Below are 12580 nucleotides of genomic sequence, written 5' to 3' on the forward strand. Positions count from 1 at the left end.
ACAATGTTGTATGGTTGCGAGGCGTGGGCTATGGATAGAGTTGTGCGCAGGAGGATGGATGTGCTGGAAATGAGATGTTTGAGGACAATGTGTGGTGTGAGGTGGTTTGATCGAGTGAGTAACGTAAGGGTAAGAGAGATGTGTGGAAATAAAAAGAGTGTGGTTGAGAGAGCAGAAGAGGGTGTTTTGAAGTGGTTTGGGCACATGGAGAGGATGAGTGAGGAAAGATTGACCAAGAGGATATATGTGTCGGAGGTGGAGGGAACAAGGAGAAGAGGGAGACCAAATTGGGGGTGGAAAGATGGAGTGAAAAAGATTTTGTGTGATCGGGGCCTGAACATGCAGGAGGGTGAAAGGAGGGCAAGGAATAGAGTGAATTGGAGCGATGTGGTATACCGGGGTTGACATGCTGTCAGTGGATTGAATCAAGGCATGTGAAGCGTCTGGGGTAAGCCATGGAAAGCTGTGTAGGTATGTATATTTGCGTGTGTGGACGTATGTATATACATGTGTATGGGGGGGGGTTGGGCCATTTATTTCGTCTGTTTCCTTGCGCTACCTCGCAAACGCGGGAGACAGCGACAAAGTATAATGAATAAATAAATAAATGTTTTTCCATGACCATTCTTCTGATGTGTAAGAGAACAGAACATGAAGAACTTTCTTCATCTGAACAGCTTCCTGTCATGGGAATTTAATTTAGGGTTGAGAATACTTGTGAATCTGATCCAGTAGATAAGTATTTAGCAAACATTATGATGAACTTAACAGGACTCTAAGTATCTTTTATTTTTTAAGTTTTGTTTTTTTTATTCATTTTGATGCCATTGTTTGAAGTAATAGATACAGAATATCCTATCCTCTTCTTCAAGGAGATATCATCATATCTTACTGTTTGAAGGGAATGACACTCTAGGTTGAGAAACTGAGTGGTATAGAGTAAAGGGTTTTATTGAAATTATTAATGTATTTTCATTACCAGAACATGACAACTTGAGAATGAATGTGACCAAATGAGGCTGTTTTTCATTTCCTGGTGCTACCTCAGTAAGGTGGGAAATGCGATACTTCTCTAAAAGACAGAAAATGTAGTAGGTATGATGCAGATGAATGTTCTTTGGTTATGTAGATAAGGAAGTTTGGAGGCAAATGAGTATGTTGACTTTTTGAGAATTGATTAAAGCCTTTTTTTATTTAGCCTTAGTTCTGGAGACGTTGTTTTTTTGGGGAACTTACTGCCTGCTGCTGCATCCGTATCTTTTAAAAGTTAAAGTACGTAAGAATAATACAGCAAAGTAGTTCAGTGCAGGGAGTTAAAGGTTGAATTGATTTTCAAGTCTTCACCATTTACTGAAAGGTTGAATTATGGTTATTTTACATATAAGGTTGGTTTGTATGCATATGCCGGTATTCCTGATTATGATATCAGATGTTTCAGTGTGATATTCATTAGCTGCACCTGTATATATTTTTAGAGGATTTTAGATATACTTGTATGCAGCTAGCTAATATTTTTTTAAGTTTTGTGTGCTGGACTTGTGCAGTATCAGATCTCTAATTTAGGAAGATGGCCATATAGTCCACATAGTGCATAAGCTGCAGATTAATGCATAACTCATCTAAAATGGCTTATCCTATCAGTGGTTTACTTGTATTGGAGTTTGATCTTTTCTTTAACATTCTATTTCAGGAATTTTTTAGAAAATGCCACTTGATCGATTATTTTTGCTGAAGTTTCTTGGGAATGTGATGACATTAAAAAAAGATCTGCCACGATTCATTGTTGTCCTTTTTGCAAAGGGCAGATTTCCCACTAACGAACCCATCCTTATTGGCAGTCCCAGCTTAACTTTCTAATACTCCCTCCCTGTCTCTTGTATGCTGCCTGACAGTGTTCAGCGGTTGGAGAGAAGGCCCTCCAGATTTGGGGGTCACCAAAGGTACCATCCCCTTGGAACATCTTCATTTCCAATAACCATGCCAGTACCAATGTTACTGTTGTACCAAGAATGTTATAACTTTAGTTTCATAGAACCGTTTACATAAGAACATGTGATCAGAGCTGTTAGTTTTACCTGTGATTTTTTTATTTTCTTATTTTACATCATATTCAGTCAATGCAAGAATTATATACTTGGAATTTAGGTTTTGCATTATCCAGTGAGCTCAAGCCCATGAATTTCATGTTTCACTCAATGAAATTTATGGCATTCTACCACGAACCTGAGTATGTTTTGTTGCACACCGTAAAGAACATAATTGTATACCTAGTCATATTGCTATTAGATAGATTCCAGTTGCTGCAGTACTGCTATTGATGAATTACAGTTTGTTATAATATAGCATAAATGAAGATATTAGCGAAGGCTACTTAGCTGTAATTTTAGTCATTGCTGATTGCATTATAAATTGTGAATGTATTTATCAGTTGCATTTTAGTGTGACTCAGTATAGAAACCAAGACATTGTGAGTTGCGTAATGAAGCCATGATATACCAACCACTTTACATTTTCAGTGATATGATGTCATTAATTCAAAAAAATATTAGTTGATATTCATATAGTATTCTTTATATTCACATACATATTCTCTATATTCATATACATATTCGTTTATGATATTAAGTATGAGTGGCTTTCCTATTAAGATGCTGATGTTGAGAAAATTGATACTTTTATTTACACAGAATATTTTTATAAGCCTTTAGACCTAGTTGGATTGAATGTTATGATCCTAGTCATTCTTGACCATTTTAGGTGTTAGATACATGGCTGTGTCATTATAACCCTCTAACAGGTAACTGTAATATGAATAAAACTACTTACATTGATGAGAGAATGGTTTTTCAGCTTGAGGAAATGTTGTAACATCACTGCCCTTTCACCTGTTGGTATGGTATCCACTTAGACCCTATCAATGGAAGGTTAAAAACTCCTCTGAAAAATAATGTAGAATTCATGAAAGATTGGAAAAATTCCAAATCAGATAATTTACCCGGTGAATCACCCTCTCAAGGCTATTGCCTGAAATGGTCACCAGTTGGCACCACTTACTTGCCACTTTAATTCACAGTGCTACCTAACTTCCAGTCTTCATAAGAACACCAAAGTTGGTTTAAAGGAAGATATATTTGTAAGAAATTTTTACTGAAAGAGTCCAGTCACAAGCATATTCAGGTAAGATTACTCTTAATGTGGAAATTAAAACACTTATAAAACTTTATTGTGCTTCGACTAATTATGTCATGTGTAAACTTACACTTTGTTTCCAGCACTAAAAATGTGACACATTTTACTATATTGATTGAGTAATTGCAGAAGTTGATAACTGAATTTGAGAGGAGGAAGCTGAAAGTAATTAAGAATGTGCAAGGTTATTAGGTTTAGCAAGGTAGAGAGACTGGTTTGATGGGCTGTGAGTTTGATTTGAGAGAAATTGGAGGAAGTGATGTGTTTTAGTTAACTGGGAGTTGACATGGTGGGAAATAGAACTATGGCAGTGTAAGTGTCATAAGATGAGTGAGGCAACAAAGTTTTGTAGAGCATTGAATAATGTGTGGAATGAGAGTTCATTATCTGGGAGGGCAAAAATGAGTATGCTTGATGGTATTGTGACCCCCATCGGTGTTACATGGATGCAAGGCATGTACTATAGATGAGGATGTGCAGAGGAGGGTGGATACAAGTCCCATACACGATTTATACTTTTTCACAGAATAGTCATGTTGTACATGAAGTAAAACATGCATATTTCTAATCCTGAAGCATTCTGTGTAGGACTTGAGGTCTTTAGGGTTACTCCCCCTTATCCCCTGTTTCTTATAGGCCCTATACCTTTGCGAAACCATGGTGTTGTTAACCATGGGGTCTTCCTGGAACATATCCCCAGTAGTTGACAAGAGTTTTCTGTAGACACATCTCACTATGTGATCATGATATAATTGCCAGTAATCAGTAATATGTTCCATGTTTTATATACATCTGAATACATGGTTTATGTAAATTTACATAGGGATGCAGTCATGTGTGAATGAGTTGTTTAAATTGTTCAGTGGAAGACTGTTAAAGGTTTATAATTTGTGGTTAGATACAAGGCTGTGAGATATTAGAGTAAAAGGGGAAATACATAGTGGACAGATGAAATTAGAAATGCTGTGGAGAGAAGAAAAAGGCATATGGTGGATTGCTTGAAAGGAATGTACCAGTGGAAGTTCAGCAAAGGGGAGGAAAGAATGTAAGATGTGTAAGTAGAATGTTCATAAGCTAGTAGATGAAAACAAAGAAAGAATAAATGAAGATTTTGGAGGAAAGTTAATTGAAAAGTTTATTGAAGATAAGGAAATAAACTGTAAGGAGGTGAAAAAGGAAATAGATGGATGTAAGAATGGAAATGTGATGTAAATGTGAGAAGTAAGGAAGGGAAGATACTAAATCAAAAGGAAGAACTTATGAATTTGAGAGAAGGGGAGGCAGCAGTTGTTATATCCCAGGGGACAGGGGAGAAAGAATACTTCCCACGTATTCCCTGCATGTCGTAGAAGGCAACTAAGAGGGAAGAGAGCGGGGGGCTGGAAATCCTTCCCTCTGGTTTTTTTTTAATTTTCAAAAAGAAGGAACAGAGAAGGGGGCTAAGTGAGGATATTCCCTCAAAGGCCCGGTCCTCTGTTCTTAACGCTACCTTGCTAATGCGGGAAATGGCGAATAGTATGAAAGAAAGAAAGTATGGAAGATGGAAGGAAAAGAATACAAGTGCAGGGACTTGTAGCAAGAAGGGAGGTAGAAAAGGCAATAATGGGTTGAAGGTAGGAAGGGAACCAGGAGTGGATGGGATTACTGCTGGAATGTTAGATTGTTATTATTATTATTATATTATCATTATTATACTTAATCACCATCACCCGCATAAGCAAGGTAGCGCAAGGAAACAGACAAAAGAATGGCCCAACCCACCCACATACACATATATATATATATAAACACCCACGCACGCACATATAGTATGGAGGAGAAATTTTGATAGAGTGGATGCATTTGATATATAATTTAGCATGGAAGCAGGTTGTGCCTGAGGATTGGGTGAAAGCTATTATTGTTTGTTTATTCAAAGGAAAACATTCTAAGGATATGTGTAGAAGTTATATTGGAATAAGTCTGTTAAGTATACCAGGAAGAATGTTTACATGAGTGTTGATTGATAGAATAATTGAAGTGACTGAATGCAGAATAAGTGAGGAGCAAGGAAGTTATAGGAAAGGTGGGGATGTGTGGATCAGATTTTTGCGGTGAAAATGACTGTGGAAAAGTATCTAGTGAAAGGTAAGAAACTGTTTGCAGCTTTTATGGATCTGGAGAAAGCTTATGACAAAGTTGAATGAAATGCTTTATGGGTTGTGTTCAGAATATACAGGATAGGGGGACAACTGTTGGATGGTGTGAAAGCCTTTTATAGAGGAACAGTTGTATGTGTAAGAAAGGATGGAGAGTTGAGCAAAAGTTTTGGTGTACATATGGGTGTGAGGCAGGTCTGTATGATGTCACCATGGCTTTTTAACATGTATATGGATGGAGTGATAAGAGAGGTGAAAGTAGAATTAAGGAAAGAGGGCTCAGAGTTGGCATATGGTGTTGAAGTATGGTGGCTAGTGATGAGCCTGTTTGCAGATGATACTGTGTTGTTCACTGAGAATGAAGAGGATTTGCATAAGATTGTAAGTGTGTTTTATGATGTGTAAGCATATGCGATTGAAGGTAAATGCAAGTAGAATAATGATGTTTGAAAGGAAACAGATGGAAAGTATAGATTTTACAAAGCCTTATAGAGCGAGAGCAGAAAGTTGACTAAACTGTGTTATGAATATGGAGTTAGAAAGACTGGAAAAGGTGAGAGAATTTAAGTATTTGGGAGCTATCTTGAGTAAGTTTGGTGATACGGAAAGAAAGATAAGGGAGAGAGCAGTACAGGGAAAGTGAGTCATTGGGTCCCTTAATAGAATAATTAATGGTAGAAGTGTAAGTATGGAAGTGATGAAAGGATTAAGGAACAGCATAGGTCTCCTGACCCTAAGCTATGCAGCTGAAACATGGAATGAATCACAGAGGTCAAGAATCCAGGATGTGGAAATGATCTATTGTCAAGAGAGGAGCATGTGGTATGACAAGATGGAATGAATTTGTAAAATCTATACTTTCCATCTGTTTCCTTTCAAACATCATTATTCTACTTTTACTTGCATTTACCTTCAATCGCATATGCTTACACATGGTGTAATGGTGTGTGTGAGAGATCTGGTATGGCAGGGAATGCAAAAGGAATGAATTATGGAGTGGTTGAAATGTAATACCTTGAGGTGGTTTGTGCATGTTGAAAGAATGCAATACAGGGAGTTTACAAGGAGAGTATGTGATAGTACAATTAAAGGGGTTGGTGTGAGAAGACTACCCGTGACATGTGGAAATAGAGTGAGAGAGTACTGGAGGGAGAGAAATGGTGAAAGAATGGTGTATGCAAGAGAGGCATGTAAAAGCTGGGATAAGTGGAGACTCTTTTGCCGTGGCCACTCCCTTGAGGGGAATTTGCGGAGGAATGGGCATCAGAGTTGTAGATAGATAAATGGGTTATACACAGTATATAAATTTTTTTGCTACCTGGGCAATGCAAAAATGATATACTATCTCTCATGGCAGTTTAATGGTTACCGACTAGCTGAGTTGAAAAAATATGGGTGAAGGATGTGGAAGCATTGTCTGAGTTGCCTGTAGTTGCTTCCAGAATTGCTCCTCCACTGTTTACCATGCCCCAGATTTTTTATTGGTTCAGGCCATATTTGGCACCTTCTTAGGCAGTTGCACTTGCTGTATATGGCACATCAGCAGTTTGTGAACTAAAAGATAATGCTGGAGCAAAGCTTTGCATGACAAATGCCACAGGTAATCATCCATCTTTATATGTTTCCATGCCAAGTAAGGAAATGTTTACCCAATACACCCATTGAAGAACTACTGTAGTTACTTCAGATCCTGACTATTTATCTTTTAACTAGATATCCACTTCAGATCCAAGTGTAATAATTTTTCTTCTGTTTTGGTAATATTCCACATACCTGCTTATAAGCATACCATTGTACTGCTTCAGGTAATTATTGCTGTTTAAGGAATTCCGAACAGGCACATATCTATTCTGAGGGAAGCTGGTACTGCTTATTTAACTTGAATTAGATTTTGTTCTTATTTGAGAAGCTATGTTGCTCATGTTTTGTGTTGCAGATAAAATCAGTTGATAATATTTATGTAAAGAATTTCTCAGTTTAGATTAAATAGAGTTCATGAAACAGTAGTCACTTTGTTGAATTTGCATAGTCAGATCTTCCATTTTGTAACTGGGTGAATCCAATGTTTAAGGACCAATGTCAGAGTTAAGTTGGCTCGAATAACTATCAAAGAAATTTAACTTTCCAATTTGCAGGTAGACTATACCATAGTTGTAAACAACTGAGCTCCTCTTTAGTTGATTAAAGATTGGAACTGGAGTAGCATTGTGACCTGAAGTTGAGAATTGGTGGTGCCACTCATTAGAAGTCTTGTGAAACTGGCTTAGAGAAGTTGGCACATGCATGTTAGATTAAATGATTTGGAATTTCACAAGTTTTCCAAATCCTATTCACCATTTTTCACAGGTTTTAGTTTTACATTAATAAGGTCCAGCTAGTGTGCTTGTGGAAAAGTGTAGTGGCACTGGCATGACCCAACAGTCTCCTCTAGCCGAAAAGATAATATATAATGAATGCTTATGGCTCAAATTCTAAAATGGCACTTTGGTGATCTCACTCTTGATTTGATCACCAATGTCTTCTGTTTTAATTGTCATAACTTGTCAAGTTAAAGTCATAGTTTTTGTGCCTATGTCCTAAGTGCCACTTTAGAGTCAAAACCATTATCAGTTTTGCATCCTAACAGTTTTGTTTTGTTTTTGACTCTCTAGCATGAAGCGGAAGGTAGAGCCAACAAGGTAAGATTGCTAAGGGCACACCTGACAGTTTTGTTGTGCACATGCCGGACACCGCACTAAGACCTGGATTCTTAGACTTTAACTTTGGATCAGTATAATTTTCATGTAATTTTAATTGCTCTTTAGAAGTAATTATTGTAATTGGTGTGTTTGACTGATTTAGAATATTCTCATACTGCTGCTGATCTCAGGTTATAATTAAGAGTTTGGAAAGTTTTTCTTCAGGTTTTTGGTTTTCTGCTGCATCAGTTTTTTCTTCCAAGTTGGATGTGGCTACTCATTTTTTTTTTGGTGTTGGTGTCCGAGGGTGCCACTGTACTTTACTGTATCATCCATATCCTGTTGCTTTCAAGTCATCCCCAACATACATGAATAACATTATGTCTGTTCAGAGGCTATTAGAAATTTTATTTTCTATAGGAATGAACATTTTTTTCTTTTGATTTTAGTTGATAAAGATTCTTAAATGCAACTTTTTATGGTAATTGATAAAAACTTTCCTTTGATTTCTCTTCATGTTACTGAAAGAGTAGAGACCTAAAAATGAGAATTGATATTAAAGCTGATTGACCATATATTAAAGCCTCTAGTATGGGAGGGATGTGTTGATGTCGCCGCATTTCTCTTAACTTCTACAGAAGCCCCAAACAGAGGTAATCCTACAGTCTCTGCTGTTGCTCTTTGAGACATTTATTGCCTCTTATTTCTGTAAAGAATCTGTAATGCATGACAGCAGACCTGTTTTTGGTAAAGTTTTAGCATTGATTACTTTTTCTTTGCACCATGGAGGATTGTTCACTGCAAAGCTCTGAGGCCGGGGTTGGTGTTTGATGTGAGGTATAACCATGGTTCTTGTCACCCTCCCATCTGTCTGCTGGCCTCCTTAATCAATGTCCACCACATTAGTTTTGACCGAGTATCTCACTTTGGTTTTGTAAAACTATTTAGTATTAAGATTGAAAAATTTCTTCAGTTTATGCCAATGGATTAGGGAGGTTCCTATTTATTTGAATTCCTTTCATCCCATTTTATCTTGAATGTAGCTGGTGCAGTACTAAATTACCACAGTGGATTTAACATTCCCAAATTTAGCATGCTTGTTGCACATGCTACAGTTGCACACCATACCTCAACCACTCATAAATAAGCTTAAGCCAGAATGAAGTATGTGTTGTTCTATCATTTCACTTAGGTTGAATACATAGTTGGATGATTAAATATACATAAGTAAATAATTTGGTGCTGCTTGAACAGAGTAAAGCAATCTAATCATATTTATACATAAGTTCCAGTCCATCCTTGCACATTCATTTGTACACAGCATAGTTCACAGGCCTATGTATCATCACCAAGATATACTCTGTTTAGATAAGTTATACACATCCACTCATTTTCTCCCACATGTACTCATCTTATGCTCACCCACATAAGCATAGAGAAGTATTGAAGGATCATACTAATGAGACCTTAGGGTTATAGAAGCTTCTAGCAATAATAGAAAAGCAGAATCTAAATTTACAGCTAATGTATGAAGAAATTAGGAGACTTAAAACAGAAATGAGAACGTATGATTACAGTTATAATGAACTTGAACTGAGAGAGGAAATAGTAAGTGAAAAGATACTACATAGTGCTGGTAATGATCAAAAAGGAAGATGAAGAGGTTTCTTTCTTGGAAATGTATATGAGAATATGTCCCTAATATGAACATAGAAATCAAAGACTGGTGAAAGGAATAGAGGATAAAGAGGAGAAAAGATAATTGATTGGTGCAAAGGAACAGTGATCTGGGGCCATTACTTAAACAGGTCATAAGTATACTAAGTGAAACTCCAGAGAGGAACACTTAGTCTTTTGAAACAAAATTATCAGGGAAGTATATGGAAAGTATGATGGTATATAAGGTGTAGGGTATTCCAAATGAGTGCCTAAAGGCAAATAGGTTTTACAAAGAAACAGGAATATGGAGGTGGCTGAATTACCACTGTAGGAAGCAGTTGATGAATTGGGTAGACCAAAGTCACTAGAGTTGGTGAAGCAGCATTTAAAGAGCTGTGTATTTTTTAACTGGAAGTTGATTACATTCTAAGAAAGAAGGAAGGGTAATAAAGGAAGAAATAATGGTGTGAGAATGATGAAAGGCTAAAAATGTGAAGTATGTAATTTCAGAATAGGAAAATATTGTCAACATAAAAGGAAATGACCAGTAAAGATCACATATTCATAATGGAGTGTGATAGGCACTTGATATAAAACAAGCTTAGAAACTTGTAGACCATGAAGAACGTATCGAGGTTTTCAGCAGAAGAGACATATCAGAGCAATCCAGGGAATGATAAAGAAAACATTCGGCAGCAAAAACTAGAAGTTAGAGGAGATGAGCAGATCTGCCTCACTTCTTCCTCAAGGAAGACGTATACTAAAAAATGCTAGCGTTGGACTAAAAATAATATACAGCATACCAATACTGATGGAGTAGTAGTAAATAGAAAAGAGAGTGAGTTTAAAGATTAGATACAGGAAACCAAACCAGATGTTGCTGGAGTAGTAAACATGAAACTTGCTTAAGAGATCAAATTTAATCAGATTTTTCTTGAAAGATACATTTTAACTAAACAAAGGAGGCTAGGGATTGGCCAGTTTATTAGGGAACTATATGGTTTCAGTAAATACTAATGGATGTCATTGCCATCATCGTCTTCCTCCTCCCAGCAAGATGGCATGAGGAACAGACAGTTTCCTTAGGTATACACACCTGCTTAATAATGTTGATGATTTATAAGTTCAAAACTTTTTGATGAACAAGAGTATTTATGTAGAAACAATAAAAGTACAGTTGGAGTGAAAGAGGCTTTGAGTTGTTGGGACCTGAACACTCAAGAGGGTGATAGTGAATTAGGACTGTGTAGTATGTAGGGGTTGACATTATGTCAGTAGACTGAGCATAGGCATATGAAGTGGTCAGGGTAAACTGTAGAATGGCTTTGAGATTTGGCTGTGGATGGGAACTGGCTTTGATGCATTATACATGACAGCTAGAGGGTTAATGTGAGCAAATGATGCCATTCTTCAACTGCTCTTGACACTTGCCAACACAGGAAACAGTGAACAAATATTTAAGAGTTTCTAACATTACAAAACACTCATGTACAATATAGGACAATCATTTACAAATATACCATACCATACATGTATATGTATATACAAGCCATTAGAATTGTTTGTAAGCATTTATGGCCCAGTCACAGCTAGCCTGTAGATGACAGGCTGGGCCTCAACTAGAGCCTTCCAAAGTTTTGATTACCTACCAGCAGGACTGGATTCTTATTTGAATATGTTTGCAGATCATGTTAAAGTCATGATGAAAGAAAGGAAAATACAAGATTTTATTATCAAGCTAAGAAATTTACAGTTTTTATAGTTGGTCAAGTATATTTTTGATTAAGTTCAGCCCCAGTAGATGCATAGTAATGAAGATGGAAAACAATGAAAGAGGACCTAGATATGACTTTAGTCTTTCAGGAAAAAAATGGAATGACCTTTGTATGAAAGGGATTTTTCGGGGTCAACTTTGTTTCCAACTTATTGCCAGAACATCACATTAGAATTGTTTAGGAGGCAAATTTACTGCAGGTTAATGATCAGATTGGTTTTGATTACACGGATGAGTAAAGTAATGGCAACCTGGTTTGTGTCTGATAAAGACTTTATCAGGAATTGGTATCATCTTCAATACCTCTTATGATAATGATAGACAGATAGGTTTAAAACGATGCTTATGGTAAGATGTTTTGCAGACAACAACAGTGATTAAGGTGATAGGATCAGAAGAGGTAAAAGTGCAAAGTGATTTAGAGTTGATGAATAAATAGACAGAAGATATATGTATGCAAATGTCATGAAACAATTAACTTTATACTCATTCTAGTAACACCTTACAAGGTGTCCAACAGGGAAAGATATTAAAAGTGAAGAAAATGTATTATATCTAGGAGTCATCTTAAAAGTTGGAGTCTGAAGTCCACTTTCAAAAAATTGCACTACACTCAAATGTATTGAATTCAGTAAACTTGGGGTTAAGCAGCAACCATGCCATCAGCACCACAACACTCATCATTGACTCTTGGATTCTTGTTGTACCCTTTTATAAGGAAAAAATGTGGAAGTGAAGAATGCATTGGACATGACCACATATTCAAAACAGAGTAAACAACAGATTGAGGCCTTGTGGATGTACCCAATCAGAAATGAATTTTCACAAAGCACAAAGGGAACTTTACTGCAAATCAGATTGATTTTGACATCCTGTGAGATTTTAATTTCTCAGATGAGTTTATTCAAGTTTTCAAAAACTTGACATGTAATTATATACTGTACTTAACTGTATGGTGTAGACTAAAGTAGTGATAAGTGATTACTTAGTAGCTGAAGTGCTCGTAGATTTCACTGAGCACTGATAACTATGCTAATGCTGGATTTTGGGAGTTAATAATTTTTTAGTGCCAGATTTGAGGATTTCAAGCACATCATGTAGGAAATGAGTAGTTTGATGATAGTTAATGTCTCTCTCAGAGA

At 36.6% G+C, this 12580-nt stretch overlaps 1 protein-coding gene across 10 annotated transcripts in view; it reads left to right on the forward strand.

Moving 5' to 3' along the window:
• DCTN1-p150 (dynactin subunit 1) overlaps positions 1 to 12580 on the forward strand; it is a 128044-nt gene that overhangs the window by 12704 nt on the left and 102760 nt on the right. For 2 of the 10 annotated variants that reach the window (XM_071680827.1, XM_071680831.1), the window contains exons 5-6: positions 1893 to 1940; positions 7979 to 8005. The exons of 6 other annotated variants lie outside the window; for them this stretch is intronic. In XM_071680827.1, coding sequence (XP_071536928.1) covers positions 1893 to 1940; positions 7979 to 8005 — 75 coding nt within the window. The remainder of the gene's footprint in view (positions 1 to 1892; positions 1941 to 7978; positions 8006 to 12580) is intronic. 2 more of the 10 variants (XM_071680833.1, XM_071680828.1) reach the window with 1 other exon arrangement.

The sequence above is a fragment of the Panulirus ornatus genome, chromosome 32, assembly GCF_036320965.1.
Source record: "Panulirus ornatus isolate Po-2019 chromosome 32, ASM3632096v1, whole genome shotgun sequence".
Classification (NCBI taxonomy): domain Eukaryota; kingdom Metazoa; phylum Arthropoda; class Malacostraca; order Decapoda; family Palinuridae; genus Panulirus; species Panulirus ornatus.